This window comes from Theropithecus gelada, chromosome 16, assembly GCF_003255815.1.
Source record: "Theropithecus gelada isolate Dixy chromosome 16, Tgel_1.0, whole genome shotgun sequence".
Taxonomy (NCBI): Eukaryota; Metazoa; Chordata; class Mammalia; order Primates; family Cercopithecidae; genus Theropithecus; species Theropithecus gelada.
The window spans coordinates 56650771-56673541 of record NC_037684.1 but is presented as its reverse complement, the minus strand read 5'-3'; the positions used below and the strand labels follow the sequence as shown (position 1 = coordinate 56673541).

The 22771-nt window shown below is 56.2% G+C and overlaps 1 protein-coding gene across 1 annotated transcript in view; it reads left to right on the top strand.

The window, feature by feature from the left end:
• The window catches only part of DOC2B (double C2 domain beta), a 37395-nt gene extending 16473 nt beyond the window's left edge, over positions 1–20922 (top strand). Inside the window, exons 3-9 of the mRNA XM_025362038.1 lie at positions 3128–3202; positions 4987–5096; positions 5611–5737; positions 10658–10815; positions 18655–18736; positions 19589–19685; positions 20282–20922. Of these exons, the coding sequence (XP_025217823.1) occupies positions 3128–3202; positions 4987–5096; positions 5611–5737; positions 10658–10815; positions 18655–18736; positions 19589–19685; positions 20282–20418 (786 nt within the window). The 3' untranslated portion in view covers positions 20419–20922. The remainder of the gene's footprint in view (positions 1–3127; positions 3203–4986; positions 5097–5610; positions 5738–10657; positions 10816–18654; positions 18737–19588; positions 19686–20281) is intronic.
• Positions 20923–22771: the final 1849 nt, after the last annotated feature.

Here is a 22771-nt window from a genome sequence, read left to right as displayed (position 1 = left end):
GGACCCTGGCACTGCCGGTTCTGGGAGACTCTTGTTTTGTTTTTTATTATTATTGTGGTAAATTACACGGATCTAAATTTCCCACCTCAACCGTTTTTTTTTTACTCCTCCCCTCGGCGCTCACCCATTGTTAGCGTACAGCTCAGTTGTGCTGAGCACCTTCTACCTTCGCGCTGCTGTGAAACCCACCCCCAGAGCCCCCTTCAGCTCGCAGAACTGAAACTGTGCCCACTGAACAGCAGCTCCCCTTCTCCTCCCCGGCCCCCGGGGAGGCCGCCATTTGGCTTCCTTCTCTGGATTTGACTCTTCTAAGGACCTCATAGACCTCATACAACTGCAGCCCCCCAGGGTCTCTCCTTCTGAGTCGGCCGCCTTTCACTCAGCCCAAAGCCCTCAGGCTCCATCCCTGTCGCGGTGCGCGGAGAATTTCCTTTTTCAGGCTGGATGGTGCTTCCGGCCAGAAAGCTCCTCTCTGAACACTTCGCCAGCAGGTCTCGGAGAGGCCCAGGGCGGGGTAGGGCTGGCGTTTTGGGGAGAGGCTCTCCTCTCAAAGCCAGACCCCCCTCTGTTCCCTCAGTGCCAGGACCAACCAGGGCCTCCCCCGGGCCTCCTTTGCCCATCCCGCCTGTATGAGTCCATTTTCATGCTGCTGAGACAGACACGCCTGAGACTGGGTAATTCATAAAGGAAGGAGGTTTACTGGACTTGCCGTTCCACGTGGCCGGGAAGGCCTCACAGTTATGGCGGCGGGTGAAAGGCACTTCTCACATGTTTGGTGGCAGGGGACAGAATGAGAGCCAAGCAAGACGGGGTTCCCCTGATCAGACCAGATCTCCTGAGACTGATTCGTTCCCACAAGAACCGTGTCCCTCCCACCACCTGTGGGAATGATGGGAGCACAACTCAGGATGAGATTTGGGTGGGGACACGGCCAAACCTTATCACCTCCCGTGGGGCCCGGCCCTAAACCGTGGGACCAGTTTCTGTCTCTTGCGAGCTCCCAAGCTGGGGAGGGTGTGCCCAGTAGCCCCACTAACAGCTCCCTCCCCTGCAAACAGCCTCCTGCCCTTCCCTTCCGTGGACAGAGGTCAGGCTCCGTGGGTGGAGGCATGGGTGGAACCCAGGTCAGGGCCGGGGAAGTGCCTGTGTTTGGGCACAGAAGCTGGTGGCAGCTCGGTGACACGGCCTCGGGCAGTGCCTACGGGTCCTTTTGCTTTTGGCCAAATGTGCGGCTGCCCAGGGTGCTCAGGGACCTGCCGGGTGGAGGAGTAGAGAGGCAGCAGCAGGGGCCTCGTCACCGCCCAGGGGTCTGAAGGACAGAGCAGGCGTCACTCCTGTCCCAGCATGACAGCGCCCCTTGACCCGGCCTACCTCCCACGGGTGTCTCCGGGTACAGAGGTGGGACCACCAGAGCCACTGGAAAGACACACCAGAACTTCTGGTGGCCCAAAGATTTGTAAGTGAAATGCGTCAAGAAACGTGGCCCAAATGGAAACATTTTAAGCTACAACCCACGAATGTATAAGAACTGTAAGAATAAGACACAGCCGTCAGGCACCCCCTGGTCAGGCTGGGCCGCCAGATTCCCTGAACTCCGCACTTCAGGCACTTGGTGGGAAAGGCGCAAGGCCAGGGTCAGGGAGTTGAGTTTGGAAGAGCAGCCTTGTCACCTTGAGCACATGTTGGGCCATGAGCCAGGCCCTGTCCCAGAGGCAGCGTCACAGTGCAGGGGCCTGGCATGCAGAGAAGAGAGCAGACGCCTTGCCTGCCAGACCCTGTGTCCACACGGTCTCCTCCCTCTCACTCCAACCCTAGGAAGGTGGGACTATTAATTATACCCCTGCCCTTTTTTTTTTTTTTTTTTAAATTTGAGACAGGGTCTCGCTGTCACCCAGGCTGGAGTGCAGTGGCGCGATCACGGTTCTCTGCAGCCTCTGCATCCCAGGTTCAAGTGATCCTCCCACCTCAGCTTCCCTAGTTGCTGGAACCACAGGCACTTGCCACCCACCCAGCTGATTTTTTAGTTTTTTGAAGAGACAGGGTCTTACGGTGTTGCCCAGGCTGGTCTTGAACTCCTGGGCTCAAGCACTGGGATTACAGGCGTGAGCCACGGTGCCCGGCCACCCCCTTTTACACATGACAAAGCTGAGGCTTAGTAACTCATCCACTTCCCAGCTGGTGAACACAGGAGCTGAGCCTGGCACCCAAGCCAGCCAGGCCCCCAGACCTCTGCCCTTTGCCAGTGGCAGGGAAGTAGGTGGTTGGAAGTCCCTGCCGCATCCCCCAGAGCTCCATCGAAGCAGGGTGGGGTGTGCCTGGGCGGGAGCCCCAGCCTCCCCTTGGAGATGGGCCTGGTGTGGGTAGCCACGCCGCCTCCCGGACCCTGCTGGGTAGGAGCCTGGCCCTGCACCTTTGAATCCTGTCCTGGGGTTGCTGGCTGCCTCCCTGCATCCTGAGCACCATCCCAGAAGAAAACAAATGCAGTTTTCGGAGACAGGTGCCTGCTGAGGTCAGCAAAGCCCCGTCTGTCTGTGCCTCTGGCGGTGCATGCGTGGCGAGGTTTTCTGAAAGAACCGGAGTGAGTGAGGGGAGCCATCTTGTGGAGGGACCCTCTGTGGCCAGTCCGCTTGTGTGATCTCTGTGGACTGATTGGGAGTTGTGGCAAATATGGCCAGAAATGGGGCCTAGTCTCGGACTGTGTCCCGGGGTTACGTGGATTTAGAGTCGATGAGGGGCGTGACCACTCAGGAGGCCATGCTGGGAAGATGGGGGAGGGGAGTCAGGACAATGGAAGGACCTGACCAAAGCGGGGTGGGGAGGGAGGCTCAGAGGAGGGTGAGCCATGTGGCTTCCCGGATGAGGAGAAGAGAAAAAGTCTGTCCTGATAGAGGCCCCGTGACAGCTGCCCTGGGCCGGGATGTTTTGGGGAGGGGAGATTGCACTGGCATCGAGCCATCCTCATTCCATCTGGAGGGGTGGGGCCTGGGGGCTTCTGTGAGAGGGGCCATGAATAGACCCAGCCAGGAGACCCAGCGGACAAGGGTATCTGCTGGCCCAGGCACCTGCAGGCCCTGTCCGTTCCATCTCCCCGATTTCCACTTCACACCCTTTGCTGTTCTCTGCCCAGGGCCTGAAGCCGATGGACCACAATGGGCTGGCAGACCCCTACGTCAAGCTGCACCTGCTGCCAGGAGCCAGTAAGGTGAGGGGTTTCACCCAGACCTGCCCACCAGCGGCACCCCCCCCACCACCTCAGGCAGTGCACACTGGTCCTTTGGCTTTGGGGCCTGGACTGGGCTGGGGGCACCCAGGGAGGCCCACCGCTGCCACTCCCCTCAGAGCCCAAGCAAGCTGGTGGGACCTCAGCCGTTCAGCTGCACACTCAGCCGTTCAGCGTTACCTGCCTGCTGATCTGGGAGTTCCAGAAATTCCAGGCCAGCATTGTATAAGAAGCAGTGTCAGTTGGCGGTTACTATTACGGACCTATCAGAGCATTTAACGTGCTGATGGGCTGTTCCTCGAATCTCCGTAAGGGGGATGAAGTGGGCGGAATCTGCCCAGTATATTTGACCACAGGATCCTCATTCCTACGCCAAGAGTCCGACCACACATGTGGAAAGGGCACCAGCACAACAGGTGCATCTAGGAGAGGAGAGAGAAATTGCTGTTAACCAAAAGCATCCAGGTGACCTCGAGCTGCGGAAAATCAGAACTTAGTTAGACTCCCTTCTGTGCACCATGCACTTCAGTGCTGTTTTATGTTTAATTTCATGGGGCAGAGTCTGAGTTGACTTGGGGGCCTAAATGGGTAGGCCTGGGCCCGCAGCCATCCAGGAGGCCCACCCAGAAGGGGCCGTTCCCCCTTCCCTCGGGAAGGCAGGGCTGTGGGAGAAAGGCAGTGCCCCACCACCTCCTCCTGGGGAAGAAATGGGCTCCCCACGCTGGGCCTCGACGTCCTTATGCTGCCAGAGGGGCTCGGGGATGTGAGGGCCGAGGGCGAGTGTGACCAGGGAAGTGTGCCCCACGTGGGAGCTCAGTGACCCCTCATTTGTGGGACTGGAGCCGGCAGCGCCTGGCTGCCGAGTTGTAGGAAGTCCCCAGGATTTTCCCCAGTGTTTTATCAAGAGCGGTCTCCTTACAAACAAGCGGGAGAGAGGGATGCCCGTGGCCTTTCCACAGCGGGAACCCTGACGCTGCCACAGAGCCGGAATTGGAAGCCCGGACTGTCTGACCTCCCAGCCTGGGCCAGGCGTGGCAGGCATCAGACCGACTCAGACGAGGAGCTCAGAGTCGCTGGCACAGGAGGAGGGAGTGGCGGCAATATTCCAGCTCGGAGAGGCCACCCCGAGCCGGCCCGAGGACAGGATGGGTTCCAGGCAGAGGGGACAGTCCGCAAAGGAAGGGAATGCCCTGGGGAGGAGACTCTGGTTCCACACACACAGGCCTCCTGCAGACCCCACCCCATGGCCTCGGGCTGGAGGTGGAGTCCTCTGTGGATGAGCCTCCTATGGCTGCTGCAACAAATGACCACAGACTTCGTGGCTTAAAGCAGCTCCCTCATTCTCTGCCTGCTCTGCAGGTGAGAAGTTTCTGGAACCTGGGGAGCCCACCCATGTCCTGGCTCTTTCCAGCTTCTGGAGGCCGTCCACCCTCCTGGGCTCGTGGCCCCTTCCTCCGCCCTCACAGCAGGCCCCGTTGCATCCCTCTGGCCGCCTGCCTTGGTGACGTCTCACTCTGACTCTCTTCTCTGCCCTTTCTGCTGTGAAGAACCTGTGACCACATTGGGCCACCCGACCATCTAGGATAATCTCCCTGTTCTAATGTCAGCTTGTTGCGAACCGTAACTCCACCTGCAGCCTCGGCTCCGCTTGGCCGTGTCGATGACACATTCCCAGGCTCCAAGACGAGCATGTGGCCATCTCTGGGGGCCGTTGTTCTGTCTGACACACCCTTCGATGCTCATACGATCATCTCTCTCTTCTCCAGGCAAATAAGCTCAGAACAAAAACTCTCCGTAACACTCTGAACCCCACGTGGAATGAGACCCTCACTTACTACGGGATCACAGATGAAGACATGATCCGCAAAACGCTGCGGTAGGCGGGGCCCCGGCCGCCGGCCCCTCCCCCACCCCCGCCCGCTTGTCCTCACGAAGGCGGGGCCGGAGGGTCAGAGGGTCTCCTGTGGGTTCAGCCTCATGCAGGCCACCCCAGCCTGGGGGTCTGAAGAAAGGCAGAAAGGTCTGTTCACACTGGCGGAGCCTGGTGGATGGAAAGGGTCACCCTGGCCCCAGTGCCCTGAAGGTGCTTCCTGGGGCCTCTCCGGGTGCTGGCGGCGGTTCCCTTCGGAGAACCAGCTCTCCCCACCTCCCGGCACTGGCCCCACCTTCTCCTGTCCCCTCTTCCAACCTGAGGACACTTGTCCGGGAGGACAGTACCTGACATCATGCCACACTCTGGCCCTGTCAGGGCCCAGGCATCTCGTGCGTCTCCCACCCCAGACCAGGGCAGGGCCTGGGGCAGGACAAGCCAGGGCTGGCCCTACCCGCGCACACTCCCCCCACGCCCTGTGCGTCTGAGCCGCTGGCTGTGCCTCTCACCCCCAACCCAGGATCTCTGTGTGTGACGAGGACAAATTCCGGCACAATGAGTTCATCGGGGAGACACGCGTGCCCCTGAAGAAGCTGAAAGCCAACCACACCAAGACCTTCAGTATCTGCCTGGAGAAGCAGCTGCCGGTGAGAGGAGTCCTTGAGCGCCTGCTGTGTGCCTGGCTCGGTGGCAGGTGCTGGGAAGGCAGAACTTCCTGCCCGCGGTGGGGCTACTGAGGGGCAGAGTGAGAGGGGAGGGGAGATGAGGAGGTGAGCGTGGAGGGGCAAGGGGGTGGAGGTGAGGGAGGACCCTGGCTTTCACTCTGAGTGGCCACGGGAGGGCGCGAAGCTGAGGGAGTGCGGGGGATGACAGTTTACCAGCCTCACTGGCCTGGGCTCAGGATGGCTTGAAGAAGAGGGAGGAGAGGGCAGGAGGCCCGGGGAGATGGGGAGAGATGGGCACAGCCCTGGCCTGACCTTGGCGGCGGTAGGAGAGCTTGACTCTGAACCGGATGTCCGGGCAGCAGATGGGACATCCCTGGGTGAGGGAAGGGCAGGTCCGAGGTTTGGGGCCGGAGCCACTGGAGCCTGAGGGGCTGTTCACGGCACTCAGAGGACTGTAGCAGGGGCCACGGGTGGACGGGACTCTCAGGGACCGTGCTTGGAACGTGTCAGACTTGAGTGCCTGTGAGATACTCAGAGGAGACAGAATGGCCTTCGTCTGAACGTTATGTCAGAACAGATTGTGCCCCCTGGCCTGCTCCAGCAGCTACGCCCTCCTGCGTGTTGGCCTCTATGTCCCTCTTCCCTGCCCCACCCTCCCTTGTCTCTGGCCTGGCCTTCACCTGGTTCATAGGGCTGATGAAGCCAGGAGTCCCCAGTGCCACCAGGGTCGAGAGAAATGCCGGGGCCTCAGCCTCCTAGTGTTCAGGACACAGGCAGAGGCTGGGCAAGGGGCCAGTTCAGAAGGACAAAGCCCAGCGGTTGTCCCCAGTGTACCCAGCCCCAGTGGGCCCGGGGATGTGGACTCAAGTCAAGCCCTGGGGGTGAGTCAGCCTGTGGCCAGGTCTTCTTCCCAGAATCCCAGTTGTTTTTTCATAATTTGATCCAATTTTATTCCCTTGTCACATTCTCTCCCACTCAGACATTCGTGTGATGGGTACAACCTTTTCTGGTTTATTGTTAGTCACTCACCACAGGTAACCCAGTTTTTCCATATGATCTATGTCACTTAAGAAAGGCAACGTCTTGGGAGGCCGAGGGAGGTGGATCACGAGGTCAAGGGTTCGAGACCAGCCTGGCCAACATGGCGAAACCCCATCTCTACTAAAAATACAAAAATTAGCCAGGGGTGGTGACGGGCGCCTGTAGTCCCAGCTACTCAGGAGGCTGAGGCAGGAGAATTGCTTGAACCTGAGAGGCGGAGGTTGCAGTGAGACAAGATCACACCATTGCACTCCAGCCTGGGTGACAAGAGGAAGATTCTGTCTCAAAAAAAAAAGAAGAAGGAAAAGGCAACACCAGCCGTACTGTAGTGTCCTGAGTTTTGATCACTGGCATAAACAACCACGTGGGGGTGTGACTTGTGTGTGACTTGTGCGTAAGAGCGTGTGTCAGTACATATCTGTGTGTGACTGTGTCTGCGTGGGTGTGGTGTGTGTTCGTGAAAGCATGTGCATCCCCGTGCATGGCCGTGATCACGGCATTACTGGGTGCGCTACCAGCTCATTGGTGCCGCTCAGGGACTCACAGTGACCACAGGAGTACAGTCTGGGATACACCCCTGGCAGTAAAGCCACATTCTGGTGATACTTTTATTTTATTTTTATTATTTTTTTTGAGACCAAGTCTTGCTCTGTCACCCAGGCTGGAGTTCAGTGGCACAATCTTGACTCACTGCAACCTCTACCTCCCGGGTTTAAGCACTTCTCGTGCCTCAGCCTCCCGAGTAGCTGGGACTACAGGCCTGTGCCACCACGCCCAGCTAATTTTTGTATTTTTGGTAGAGACGGGGTTTCACCATATTGGCCAGGTGTCTCAAACTCCTGACCTCGAATGATCCACCTGCCTCAGTCTCCCAAACTGCTGGGATTACAGGTGTGCACCACCACGCCTGGTTAATTTTTGTATTTTTAGTAGAGACGGGTTCGCCGGGTTGGCCAGGCAAGTCTCGAACTCCTGACCTCCGGTGATCCACCTGCCTCAGCCTCCCAAAGTGCCGGGATTACAGGCGTGAGCCCGTGTGCCAGGCCTCTGGTGGTACATTTAGAATTTACAGTCCGCGAACATTGTCTGTTTTAAATCAATACTGAGCAATACCCAATGGTCTTCATATGAAACAACCCAAAGCACAATATCCCAGCCCTGAAAAAACAGCGAAAGATATCCCTGCTGCTGCGGCTGGTGGTGGTGGTTTTGAGTTGGGGTCTCGCTCTGTCGCCCAGGCTGGAGTGCAGTGGTGTGATCTCGGCTCCCTTTGACTTCCGCCTCCCGGGTTCAAGTGATTCTCCTGCCTCAGCCTCCCAATAGCTGGGATGACAGTCTCCTGCCACCACGCCTGGCTAATTTTTGTGTTTTTAGCAGAGACGAAGTTTCACCATGTTGGCCAGGCTGGTCCTGAACTCCTGACCTCAGGTGATCCGCCCGCCTCGGCCTCCCAAAGTGCTGGGGTTACAGGTGTGAGCCGCTGTGCCCGGCCCCTGCTGGTTTATATTGTCTAATTTTCACACCATACACACTGACACAGGCAGCACAGTGCCTCGAGGCCTCACACACGAAGCTCTGCCTGAGGGGCAGATGGCGAGATCTCGCAGGCCTGGCCTGATGCACTGGGAACGGCTGCCTGGGCACTGTTGAAAAGGACTCTGAGGGGGCATTGGAGCTCAGGGCAAATGCTGAGATCGATTAGCCATGCCTGCTCTGGGCGTGGGAGGTGGTGAAGGTGGTCGGTGGGGCGTGTGTGTCCTCCCTGCTCGACATCCCTGCTCACCTCACAGGACTCTCATCTCCAGAAAGGGTTGGATGTAGCCAGAGGGACTCACTTGGTGCTAGGCAGGGCACAGTTGTGAGTAAAAGGGTGTGGCTGGGCCTGCTTAGGAGAGGAGCCCGGCAGAGTCCTAAGGGGACCCAGGGGGACACAGGGCTCAAGCTGGGTATGTCCGGCTGGGCTGAGGCCCCGGAGAGAGAGTTTGGGTGCGCAGCAGCTGGAAGGAAGAGGCCAGGTGGTCTTGGGAAGTCAAGGAATGGAGAAGCCTCAGTCTGGCTGGGGATGGGGAGGCCTGGAACTGAGATCTGCCCTGAGAGGCAGGCACCGGGCAGCTGCTGAGGCAGGGGAGGGGACTGAGTGGCCTCCCCACCGGGCTCCCAGCTTCCCCAGGGTGAGGAAAGTACCAGAGCTCTGTCTCCTGGGTTCTCCTGAGGGAGCCGCCTCCAGCACCCTCAGAGGCTCCAGGAAGCACCTTCAGGGGACCGGGGCCAGGGTTACCCTTTTCCATCCACCAGGCTCTGTTGGCATCGGCAGACGTTTCTGCCTTTCTTAGAACCCTCCAGGCTGGAGTTGCTTGTGTGAGGTTGAACACACAGGGGTCCCTCCGTTCCTGCCTTCACTAGTATAAGCCTCCAGTGGGCCTTTAGTGCCAGGCCCTTGCCCAGCCCTGAGGTATTAAAGATGATGCAGGTATTAGCCAGATGCAGTGGCTCATACCCATCATCCCAGCACTTTAGGAGGCTGAGGCAGGTGGATCACTTGAGGTCAGGAGTTCGAGACCAGTCTGGCAAACATGGCAAAATCCTGTCTCTACCAAAAAAACACAAAAATTAGACTGTAGTTCCAGCTACTCAGGAGGTTGAGGCAGGAGAATCGCTTAAACCCGGGAGGCGGAGGTTGTAGTGAGCCAAGATAGTGCCACTGCGCTCCAGTCTGGGTGACAAGAGTGAGACTCTGTCTCAAAAAAAAAAAAAATGTACAGGCAGAGTTCGAACTTCAAGGAACTTAGAGGTTGGGGCCAACCCATGAGGAAGCAGGGGGTCACGCAGGCCATGGCAGGATAAACCCGAGGCAGTGGGCACACACGGGACGGCCAACCCACCCCGAGGGTCAGAAAAGCCCCCCAGGCCCAGAGGGACCAGGAATTTATCAACGGTGAACACAGAGGAGGGTGCTGGAGCTGTGGATTAAGCGTGCACAGAGGTGTGGAGGTGGGACCCGGCTTCAAAGCCGAGGGACCGCAGAGAAAGTCAGGGCGGGCCGTGGGGAGGACCTGGCGGAAGACCCTCTGCGGAGGCCGAGCACGCCAGCCCGGGGGCTGCACAGCTGTGAAGGGCCGGTTAGCGCATGTCAGGGTCTGTGCACCACGCTGTCGGTGGCCGCCACGCCGCTCTGTCCTTAGAGCAAAAGCAGCCATAGAGAAGGCATCAAGGAGCCGGCAAGGCTGTGTTCCAGTAACATGTTATTAATGGAAGCCGAAGTGTGAATTTCATATCATTTTCATGTATCACAAAATATTTTTCGTTTCGTTTTTCTTTCTGCTATTCTGAAAGGAACCAGCTGGGCACGGTGGCTCACGCCTGTAACCCCAGCACTTTGGGAGACCAAGGTGGGAGGATCCCTTGAGCCCAGGAGTTTGAGATCAGCCTGGGCAACATAGTGAGACCCCGTCTCTCTTTTTTTGAAAAAGAAATTTTTTTTTTTTTTTTTTAGAAATTTTTTTTTAAAAAGGGTAAGAGCCACTCTTAGCTCACATCCCATACAGAGCCAGGCGTCAGGCTTGATCTGGCCCCCGGGCCGCAGTTGCGGATCCCTGGGCTGGCCCTTGCTGGACTGTGAAGGGCACCCCAGGCCCTGCAGCCAAGAACAGGGAGGGTGAGGGTCAGATCCACCCCCAGCAGAACCCTTGGGAGGGAAGAGATGACAGAAGGCCTGTGAGTTCACAGTGTGGCCGCTCACCAGGGACCCTGACCGGGCCTGGCTGCAGCAGCGAGCGTGGGTGGGCTCAGGAAGAGGAGGCCAAGTATGGCCAAGAGAGGGGTGGGAGCAGGTGAGGACTGAGTGACCGTCCCGTCCAACAGGTGGACAAGAGCGAAGACAAGTCCCTGGAGGAGCGAGGCCGCATCCTCATCTCCCTCAAGTACAGCTCGCAGAAGCAGGGCCTGCTGGTGGGCATCGTGCGGTGCGCACACCTGGCCGCCATGGACGCCAACGGCTACTCGGACCCTTACGTGAAAACGTGAGTGTGCTGCGCGCGTGACCAGCTGCCACCTCTTCACCTCTAAGGACGGGGGTCCGTGTGCCGGCTCCGTGGTCTCAGGTGGCAGGCACCCAGGGAGTACTTGAGGTACAGGGGCGCCGTGTTCCCTGATGAGCTCCCTTGGCAACTCCAGGGGTTAAACATGGCCAGCCCACTTCACAGATGGGGAAACTGAGGCCCAGAGAAGCTGAGTGGCTTCCCAGAGTCATGCAGATATTAGTTATCACCTGATGCTATGTCCAGGCCTCTCTGTGACTGAGGGGCCCAGGAGGGGCCATGAGGAGGTCGGAGGAGGGGACAGAAGGCGGGGCCAGTGCCAGGGGTAGCCAGGAGGCTGGGGGAGGTGGCAGAGGAACTCTGCCAGGCCTTGGCAAATGCCCACATGTGCCCAGCCCTATACTGGGGCCACAGATGCAGATAAGAGTCCACCCAGCTCTACCAACAGGGGCTGATGGTGGTCCTGGGAAGAGACACTAACCCAGGGTCCATGCCAGGTGACCTGGGCCTCAGAGCTGTGGACCTGTGAGCCTGGTCAGGAGAGGCTGTGCAGCTCTGAGAGCCAGGCAGGAGCTGGCGACCCTTTGGAGAGGGGTGCCGCAGGTGCCACAGTGACTACCGTCAGTGCCTGGGGCTGTCCAGAAACTAGGTAGGTATGAGTGTGAGCTCACAGGGAGATGCTGGAAAAGTGAGACTTGGAGAGGGATTCAGTTCGCAGAAAGGAGAGGCAGGTGCTTCAGGGAGGGGATGACAGAGGAATGGCCCTGACCCAGGGGACACCAAGGACCCAGGGGACTAAGGCATCAGGGACATCCTGGCACCATGAAGAGGCCAGTACTCCTCATGGTACAGCTCTGGGGGCACCATTCCCATGGCCATGATCATATTTCTGTCACTTTAAAAATTGTATGTGGCAGGTACAGTGACTTACACTTACACTCCCAACACTATGGGAGGCCAAGGCAGGAGGATCGCTTGAGGCTAGGAGTTTGAGAGCATCCTGGGCAACATAGTGAGACCCCCATCTCTAAAAAAAAAAAAAAAAAAAAAAAAAATTAGCTGGGTATAGTGGCATGTGCCTGTAGTCCTAGCTACTTGAGAGGATTGCTTGAGCCCGGGAATTTGAGACCAGCCTTGGCAACATCCTGAGACCTTGTCTCTACGGTTAAAAATAATAATAAATTTGGCCGGGTACAGTGGCTCATGCCTATAATCCCAGTACTTTGGGAGGCCGAGGCATATGGATCACTCAGCCTGGCCAATATGGGGAAACCCCGTCTCTACTAAAAATAAAAAAATTAGCCGGGCATGGTGGCTCATGCCTGTAATCCTAGCACTTTGGGAGGCTGAAGTGGGCGGATCACCTGAGGTCGGGAGTTTGAGACCAGCCTGACCAACATGGAGAAACCCCGTCTCTACTAAAAATACAAAATTAGCCGGGTGTGGTGGTGCATCCCTGTAATCTCAGCTACTTGAGAGGCTGAGGCAGGAGAGTCGCTTGAACCCACGAGGCGGAGATTGCAGTGAGCAGAGATCGTGCCATTACACTCCAGCCTGGGCAACAACAGTGAAACTCTGTCTCAAAAAAAAAAAAAAAAAAAAAAAAAATTAGCTGGGCATGGTGGCAGGAGCCTGTAATCCCAGCTACTTGGGAGAATGAGGCAGGAAAATCACTTCAACCTGGGAGGTGTAGATTGCAGTGAGCCGAGATCGCACCACTGCACTCCAGCCAGGGTGACAGAGCAAGACACTGTCTCAAAATAATAATAAATAAATAAAAATAACATGACAATAATGGGATGGCTACTTTGGGAAGCAGCCAATAGTCCCTCAGAAAGTTAAACAGAGTCGCCATTTGATCTGGCAATTCCACTCCTAGTTATATACCCAAGAGATAAGAAAAACACGTCCATCCTAAAACTTGTGCAGGAATGTTCATAGCACTATTCACAACAACCAAAAGTGGAAACAGCCCAAGCGTCCATCCACTGATAAATGGATACACAAATGAGGTCTGTCCCTGCAGTGGACTATCAGCCCTAAGAAGGAGTGTAGCAGGTGTGTGGAATATCAGCCCTAAGATGGAGTGTAGCAGGTACGTGCTACACCGTGGGTGGACCTTGAAATCAAGATGCTAAGTGAGAGAAGCCAGATACAGAAGGCCACGTATTGCAGGACTTTATTTCTATGAAGTGTCCAGAATAGGTCAACCCACAGAGGCAGAGAGTAGATTTGTGGTTGCAGGAGCCGGGGGAAGCTTGAGGGGACATGGGCAGTGGCTGCTGAAGGGTTCTAGGTTTCCTTCTGGGGTGATGAAAATGTTCTAAAATTGATTGTGATGATGGCTGCATAATTCTGTGAATATACCAAAAACCACTGAATTATACACCTAAAAGGCTGCATTGTACAGTATGTGTATTATGTCTCAAAAAATCTGTGATTTTTAAAAATCCAATCACACCAGGCTCCAGGAGCAAAGCCCGGGACCTGCTGCATCTTTGGGGGAAGTTAGGCTTCCAGAAAGAGCACAGGGCTACTGGTTTTCTATGTGGAAAACACTAAAGTAGGCTCCAGCCTCAACAGCTTACCAAACAAAGTATCCAGTGCACTGGAGACCCGAGTGTTGGGGGAAGCTCTGTGAATGCTGAGAAGACACTCAGGAGACTCCCATAATAACCATTGGAGAGAAAGTTGGCAATATCCAGTCGACGTGGGAAATGCGTGTGCCCTGTGGCCACATTATTTTCCTTCCAAGTTTATTTCCTAGAAACCTGGGCATGGGTGGGTAGCTATTTATCACAGCATTGCTTGTAATAGCTATAAACTGGAAATAGCCAAACATTCATCCTCAGAGGAATAGATTAATCAACTGTGGCATATGTGTAGAATATAGTACTATGCAGTTAAAAATGAACGAATTAGAACTAGATGAATTATTATAACATGGACAGCTGTTGAAGACACACCAAATGACACACAGTAGGATACTGGTTTGTGTCTATATATTTTTTCTTCTGATTGTCATTGACTTGAATCTCATTCGTATATATCCTTGCAGGAGGATATGCAATCTGAAGCCCAAATGGTGTGGTTTTGTGTTTTTTTTGGTTTGTTTGTTTGTTTGTTTTTGAGACAGAGTCTTACTCTGTTGCCCAGGCTGGTGTGCAATGGCATGATCTCAGCTCACTGCAACCGCTGCTTCCCAGGTTCAAGTAGTTCTCATCCCTCAGCTTCCCAAGTAGCTGGGATTACAGGCATGCATCACCACGCTCGGCTAATTTTTGTATTTTTAGTAGATAGGGTTTCACCAGGGTGGCCAGGCTGGTCTTGAACTCCTGACCTCAAGTGAGCTGCCCGCCCTGGCCTCCCAAAGTGCTGGGATTTCAGGTGTGAGCCTCTGTGCCCAGCCTATGGTGTGAAACTTTCAAACCAGTTTCAATGCTCACCTGCCAGATGGACAGGAATTCCAGGGTCACCTGCTGGGTTGCCCAGAAAGCAGAGTCTTACCTGCTGTGACAGACAGTCTGGTCAACTTCCACAGGCAAGCAGGGGGCTGCCTGGGCAGGGCCCGTCTGCTGTGCCACAGGCTCCTCCCTGCCACAGGTGGCTGTTGCAGGTGCTGCTGGACTCCTGCAGCTGGGTCCCACCTGCCAGCCACGTCTCAGGTCACGTGGCCTTTCAAAGTCACGCCAAGCTGTGGGCCACTCCCTATATCTGAGCCACACGTCACCTGAGACCTCCACGTCTGTTTCAGACTCCCTGAGTGAGACACGAGGGCTGCTGCTCGGGTCTCCTCAGGGGACCCCATCTCTGAAAGGCCCCTTCATGGACCAAGGGCCTTTTCGTCACTAAAGGCAGGGGAAATGAGGGCACAGGTTAGACGGTAAAAGGGGCACCCCTCAGCTGCATCCTAGACCTGGAAGGGAGTGTGACCTGTGCCCCAGAAGACAGGGAGGGACGTATCCAGCGGTTGATGCTGAGGGCCAAAGCTAGATGGGTCAAGGCCTTCTGTCTGCACTATTATTTTTATTTATTTTCTTTATTTCTTCCTATCTTTTTTTTTTTTCTTATTTAAAATTTTTTTTTTTGAGACGGAGTCTTGCTCTGTCACCCAGGCTGGAGTGCAATGGCGCGATCTCGGCTTACTGCAAGCTCCACCTCCCAGGTTCAAGCGATTCTCCTGCCTCAGCCTCCCGAGTAGCTGGGACTACAGGCGCCCGCCACCACGCCCGGCTAGTTTTTTGTATTTTTAGTAGAGACGGGGTTTCACCGTGTTAGCCAGGATGGTCTCGATCTCCTGACCTCGTGATCCGCCCGCCTCGGCCTCCCAAAGTTATTTCTTCCTATCTTTTTTGAGACAGTGACTCACTCTGTCACCGGGCTGGAATGCAGTGATGCGATCATAGCTGACAACAGCCTCAAACTCCTGGGCTCAAGCAGTTCTTCTACCTCAGCCTCCCGAGTAGCTGGGACTACAGGTGTGTGCCACCATGCCTGGCTAGTTGTTTTTTGTATTTTTTGTAGAGACTGGGTTTTGCCATATTGGCCAGCCTGGTCTCAAACTCTTGGACTCAAGCGATCCTCCTAGCTCGGCCTCCCAAAGTGCTGGGATTACAGGTGCAAGCCACCATGCCCAGCTATGCACCGTTATTTTTATAAACCTCATCTCTGGTGACACTTGCCCCAGTTTCCCTGGAAGTTGACCCCAGGCCCAGCTCTTGAGGGTTTGTGGGAAAACCCCAGGAGTAACAGTGCCTGTGACAATCGCTGACATGTCGAGTTACACGTAATATCCCTGGGCGGTACGATGGCTGAGTGTGACCCTCCCAGCAGGCTGTGCAGTCGCCCCTGTTATTATCTCCATTTCATGCCAGTGAAAATGGCGGTAACTGGCAGTAACTTGCTGTGCCACCCTGGGCAACTCCCTTCTCTGGCTCTCTTATGTATAACCAGAAGGGGTTTCTTCTCGAAGCCACAGGCAAGCGGAAGGTGCTGTGCAGAAGGGCCAGAGGTACATGGCACAGGGTGGCTCCATGAGCCCCAGTGGCCAGGGCCACTGTCCTGACAGCAAGGGAGACAGAGACGCCACAGGGCAGGCCTCCGGGGCTTTGCAGGGTGGGCTGGTGCCAGAGCAGGGTGTGCGCAGGGAGGGTGCTGAGGGATCTCCGCGGAGTGGTCAGGTGAGGAGGGAAGGGCGCTCCTGGCAGGGAAAGCAGAACAGAGAGCACCGCTGGTGGAACTGTGCATAGCTGAACATGCTGAGGCTGGTGCCTGTTGTGGAAGTCTGGTGGCTGAGTGAGGGGTCAGCAGATGGGCACAATGTCCAGGCTGAGGGCGCAGAGATCCCAAAACCACTTTCCTTCCAGGGGCCTGTGAAGGCCAGGCATGCAGGACGCTTCTGTCCTTGCTCCTCACCTGTTACCAAACAGGCCAAGGACAATTCACAGCAGATACAAAACCAATACGTAGCGAAATGGCCAAGGAGCCTAGTAAGTAACTAAAGAAATCCGCTGTCTCCGGTGGTGGGCTTCGGGGAATCTCCCCAACCTTCTTTTTTAAATCACGTTTATTGAGGTACAGGTTGAGTGTCCCAAATCCGTAAATCCAAAACCCCAAACATTTCAAGCACCGACATGACGCTCAAAGGAAATGCCCATTGGAGCGTTTGGGATTTCAGATTTTTGAATTTTTGAAATTTTGAATGAGGGATGCTGAACTGGTAAATAGACTGCAAATATTACAAAATATGAAAAAAATCAAAATTCAAAACGTCTGGTCCAAGCCTTTCAGATAATGGATCCTCAACCTGTATCATTCATACCCAGTGAGTTTTTCTTTTCTTTTTTAGAGACAGGGTCTTGCCCTGTCGTCCAGGCTGAAGTGCAGTGGTGCAATTATAGCTCATTGCAGCCTTGAACTCCTGGGCTCAAGCGATCTTCCCACCTCAGCATTGTGAATACCTGGGACTACAGGCATGCACCACCATGCCCAGCTAATTTTTAGTTTTTTGATAGAGATGGGGTCTCGCTGTATCGTCCAGGCTGGTACAGTCTTGTTTCCACCACCACAATCAACATACAGAATATGACCCCGGAAAGTTCCCCAGCCCCAGGCAACCACTGACCTGTTTTCTGTCTCAATAGTGTTGCCTTTTCCAGATTTTCCCATGAAGCAGTCAGATAGTGTGTCTGTGAAGCCCTGTGAATCTGGCTGCTTTGACACAGAGAAATGCGTTAGATTCATCTGTCAGTTGCATGTACCAGGAGTTTGGTCCTTTCTATTGCTGAGTGGTCTTCCGTTGTTGATTAGTTCCCCGGTTGAAGGGTGTGTGGTTGTTTGCAATTTTTGGTGGTGGTAGAAAGCCGCAATGAACAGGTTTTTGTGTGGACATACGTCTTCATTTGTCTCTCCTAATCCCAACTTTTGTCCATATGCATTTTCTAGTGCTTCTATAATAAACCAGTATTATTTATGCCATGAAAGTCACAATTTTAAAATATGCAAAGTAAAGCAACTATGAGATATCCTTTTCTGCCTCTCAAACCAGCAAGGATTTTTTAAGTGATAGCATTCAGCTTTGTCACAGGCACTGTGTGTCAACCGTGTAGCCTTCCTGGAGAGGAACTGGCAAAATAAGCCAGACATGGGCGTGCCTTTGGGCGGTGCCTTCACTTCTACGGATTCAGGTATTCGTTGGACAGATGTTTGTTCAGCCCCCCAGTGCCAGGCGCAAGGAGCTGGTAGTGGGCGAGACCGCAGAGCACGCTCAGCACGGACAAGGCAGTGGCCATGCAGGAAGAGGGGGAGTTTTGCAAAGAAGTTGAGGACCTCTTGTCCCCTTCTCCAGCCTGCACATGACCTCCCTGTCATACAGAAAGAAGCCTGAGCCTGGCTTCCAAGCACCACGCTTGTGCTTGCCGGCTGTGTGACCTTGGGCAAGTCACTCCACCTCTCTGGGCCTCAGAGGAAGACAGCTGTTCTGCATCAGAGTCTAAGGCCTGAATGGCTGTGGAGGGAAGAACATCTGTGTGGCCTCCCTGTTACTGCACAAAAGGTCTTGTCCTTCCTCAGAGCTCCAACGAGGTAGCGGTGACGGTTGTACAACTCTGCAAGTCTACTAAAGGCTACTGTGTTTTATACTTCAGAAAGATTGATTTTATGGTATGTGAATTATATCTCAACAAATCTATTTTATAAAAGAAGCTTGAGTCCGGGCGTGGTGGCTCACGCCTGTAATCCCAGCACTTTGGGAGGCTGAGGCAGGTGGATCACCTGAGGTCAGGAGTTCGAGACCAGACTGGCCAACATGGTGAAACCCTCTCTCTACTAAAAATAAAAAAATTAGCCGGGCGTGGTGGCGGGTGCCTGAAATCCCAGCTACTCCAGAGGCTGAGGCAGGAGAATCGCTTGAATCTGGGAGGTGGAGGTTGCAGTGAGCCGTCTCAAAAAAAAAAAAAAACTTTGAACAAGAGACCAACTCTGCTAAAAGCTCTGTTCTGGTGGGAAATATGAGCCTGATGAAAATTAGGCTTCCAGAAACGAGGAAAAATCCCTTCCCTAGGGGAATGGAGGCCCCCCCACCATGGTTCACTTCAGGAGCGTGTGCGTGAACAGAAGGGCGGTGGATAAAGGGACCACTTGCTTCTCGAAAACAATGTCTCGCCTTTGCCACAGAATAGCGTTGGGAAAATGCAATGATTAGGACAAAAGAAGGGTCCAGGAATCTCTCCAGGGACAGAAAGCTCTTCGAATCCCTGCTGGCTTGATCTATACCCCATAGCATGTCCCCATCCTCTGCCTGTCCCTTGGCTGTAATTCCAGATACCTGAGGCCAGATGTGGACAAGAAATCCAAACATAAGACAGCGGTGAAGAAAAAAACCCTGAACCCGGAGTTTAACGAGGTATGAGGGGCCGGTGAAGCTTCACGAGGGCCACTCCCCTGCCCCGGGGCGGTGGGGGTGTGGCTGGGTTTTCAAAAGGTCATGGTGGGATGGGGAGGGTGGTCAGAGATGGTGGGGAGGGGCCGCAGCAAGCCACAGACACAGGGGAGCTGGGGGACCCCTGGAAAGCTCTTGGCAGGACTTGTCGGACGTAGGGCTGGGGAGAGGGAAGTGTTGGGGGGTGTCCTGGGTTCCTCATGGAGGCCACGGGGCGAAGATGGGGAGAAGCTCTGTGTCGGACAAGGGGACTCGAGTCACCCTAGGCCCCCAGGAAGGTCTTCAGCCCAAGGTGGCGAGTACAGCTGGAAACGCGACTCCCCCCAAGGAACAAGAAGGAAAGAAGAGCGGAGGGGCCTTGGGTAGAGCCCACGCCACACCCGTGATCCAGAGGCAGGCAGGGGAGGCCGAGAAGATGCTTCCGGGAAATGAGGGGAACCCCGGATGGAAGGGAGGGTCCCACAAGCTGTGGGAAAGAGGGACCCACAGAAGGGAGGGGTCAGCAAAGCCAGGCCCCAGAGAGGCCCAGGACGACAGGGACTGTGGGGCGGGCAGTGCCTCTGCAGTAAGGAGGCTCCTGGGATATGGGGAGAGCAGGCTCAGGGACAAGGAACAAGTGGGCGAGGGGATGGGGGCCCTGAAAACCCCAGCTGAGCTCGGGGAAGTGGGCGAGATGTGTGAGCGTCCACCCGTCGTCCACCCTGAGCAATGATCACCCCTGTACCCCCTCTTTCCCTACACCTTATACCCCTCCTGGCCACCGGCCGAGGCCCAGGCCTCGTGGCATCAGCCCTAACGCTCCCTTCTGCCCAGCAGGAGTTCTGTTACGAGATTAAGCATGGGGACCTGGCCAAGAAGTCCCTGGAGGTCACCGTTTGGGATTACGACATTGGAAAATCCAACGATTTTATTGGTAAGGGCGCACAGTGGGAGCACCGTCTCGCTGTGTGCCTGTCCTGGATCAGGCCACAGCACCTCCTTCCTGGTCCCTTCGGGAAGCTGGAGCCACCGACCACCTGTCCCCAGACCTGAGGGGCCTCAGACCTTCTCCAGCCTGAGCGCTGTGCCCCAGGAAGAGACAGGCCCAGAGAGGAACGGAGTTCTACAAGGGCCACACAGCACTGTGTGGTGGAGCACAGACAAGAGACGATGATGGGCAGTGCCTCGGGCTGGACTCGGAACCCTAGAGGCCCCAGATTCCTGGTGGGCCTGGTGGCTACGCACAGTGGGGCTGCCCGGCCCTTTATCCCCTCTTCGGGCCCCATTCCTTGACCCCTGACACTGCCTCTGCACCCTGCCCCTATCCCTGCCCTGGTGGAAGAGGGACAGGATGGCTGGGCCCTGACAGGGCTGGAGTGTGGCATGGAGGGCAGGTCCTGTTCATGCTCGGAACCCAGCGGGCAGTGGGAGAGGCTGGCCTTTGAGCACAGAACCTGGGAGGGGGCACGGGTCCCACGCCTGGGAGTCGGGGGTCCCTGTGCCCCGGCTGCCCCTCCTGTCCTCCCGCAGGTGGCGTGGTTCTGGGCATCAACGCCAAGGGGGAGCGCCTGAAGCACTGGTTTGACTGCCTGAAGAACAAGGACAAGCGCATCGAGCGCTGGCACACACTCACCAGCGAGCTCCCAGGGGCCGTGCTCAGCGACTGACGCCCGCCTGCCACTGCCACCCCCACCGCCACCTGCGCCCACCACGGCCGGCCCAGGCTTCCCCAGCAGCCACCAAGGCCTGTGGCCCCCACATTGGGGGAGATCCAGAACCCCTGCTTGGACCCAGAGCCACTGCAGTCCCCGCTTGGAGGACGGGGAGGGCTCAGCCACTCTGGGACGGGGAGGGCAGGGAGCTGGGGGTGCTCTCAGCCCTCTGGGGCCCAAGAGGCTGGTGGTGGAAGGAGACCTCAGCACCTGCCCAGGGGAAGGGGACAGGCCCATCTGGGAGCAAAGACCTTCTGGAGGCCAGCCCAGGCTGAAAGGACAGGAGTGTGGGGGCACCCTGGGGGACAGTGGGAACAGAGGAGGGAGGTGGTGAGCAGACAGACAGGCGGAGGACGGGACCTTGAAGACTGACAGCTCCAGCCCAAGGAAGGCTGACCGCATCCCTCATCTCCATCGCTGCTGGGCTGATGGAAGAAGCGGGCCTGCCGGCCGAAAGTCTGTAGAGTTCCCGGAGGCTCCTGATGAGGGTAAATTGGCACAGGCTTCACTCAATGATTCCACAAGCCCTGTGGGTGGGTGAGACACAGGGCCTGCCCTCAGGGAGTTCCCGTCTAGTCAGGGAGCTGGGAACAAACCACTCCAACTGGGGCAAGAAATACTGAGACCAGCCTGGCCAGTCTGCAAATGCCATGGGCTCTGCTGACTGCCGGGAGGTCAGGGAAGGCTTCCTGGAGGACGCGGTGCTTCTGTAAGGGCTTGGAGGGTGAGTGGGGAGTTCTAGGTCTAAAAAGGCCTGGAGGAGAGAGAAGGCCAATGGGGCTGGGGAACCATGGACTCAGGGTCTCCGAGGCAGGGTTCGTTAGGAAGGTGTGAGGCTCGAGGCAGGAGGTGGGGGAAGTGATGGAAGCACCAGGAGAAACTGGTGCTGGTGCAGGGCCAAGTTCAGACCTCAGACCCAAGTCTCCCACTTTGATCTCTTTCCACTCCTGAGGGACCTCGAGGATGGAGCCCGCCACTCCTTCCCGGCGTAAGCATCAGCTCAACTGCAGTGGAGAAAGGGGTCCCTTGGGCTTGGAAAAAAAGCAAGCGTTCCTGTACGTCCTCAGTCTGCCCTTTCCCTTCCCCTCCACTTCCTGGCTCACACTGAGTACTGGGGGCCTCCAGGTGCTTGCTTATGGCATCTTGGTGCTACCACCACCACAGATGTCCCTTCTGGGGGTAATCAGTGGCAGTCCAGGGTCTTGTCTCTGGGGAGGCCTGTGGGGCTGGCTCCACCCTCCAGGAGCTGAGCAGGAATCGCCCTGCCTGGTGGGCCTGTCTGCTTCCCTGAGTTCGGCTCTCCAGGAGGCTTGAGAGTATCTGAGTCTTGGGGCCCATGCCTGAAGCCCACAAACTTTCCCTGCCTACCAAGGGGCCCCCAGGAACACTGGGTGAACAAATGCAGAGCCAAGGTGTTGCACAGCCAGACTCCTTTTGGTCAGCCCATCAGTGTGTGATGGAAACAGAGGCCCAGAGAGGTTAGGTGACCTGCTCAGGGCCTTCCAGCCCCCACAGGGCTGGAACCAGGATCCACAGCCCCCAGCCCAGAGTGCTGGACCCGACACTTCAGGGGAATTGCTGTGCTGAGCTCACATGAGAGAGGTCCTGCTAGCTGCCAGCCTGGGGCTCACCCGCCTGCTGCCCACCCCTTCAACACCGTTAGAGGGACTGACAGGCACGATGGTGGGAACTTCCACTGCAGACACAAAGCACACCACCACCTGAGGTGCAGGGTCATGATTTGAATCCCACCAAGTGCCCATCATGCCTTTCCCAGGTTGCAGGGAAAACAGGACCCCAGCCCTACACAGTCCCTGGCCACCTGCTGCTCATGGAGCCTTGTCTGCCCACCTTTAGGAAGGGTTTTGTGTGTGAAGGCGTTTGCATGCACTTGTCTGGACGCGTCTTCACAGCCCTGCGAGGTGGGTTTGATTCTCAACCCCATCTTGCAGGTGAAACATGTTCCCGGAGTCTGAGTAGTTTGCCAAGGCCACAGAGCCAGGAAGGGGTGAGCCAGGACTCAAAGCCAGGTCTTATGACTGCCACTTTCTCTCTCTGGGGGTCGGTACCCCCAGTCCCTTCCCTCCTGGTCTGTCAGAGACTCAGCGGAGACCCCAGGTGTAGGCTCAGTAAGCTCGGTGCATGATGGAGACCTGGGGTCTTGGCACTGTCCTGCCCCCTTGTCCGCTGGCTTTGAAACCATCTTTGCTACTTCAGGCTTCCCCAGAGGTGCCTAACCCGGCCCCAAAATTCGGCCACCCCACCCTAGCCTCTGGGGGCTGAGGCAAGGGCCCCTCTTTTCTCCACA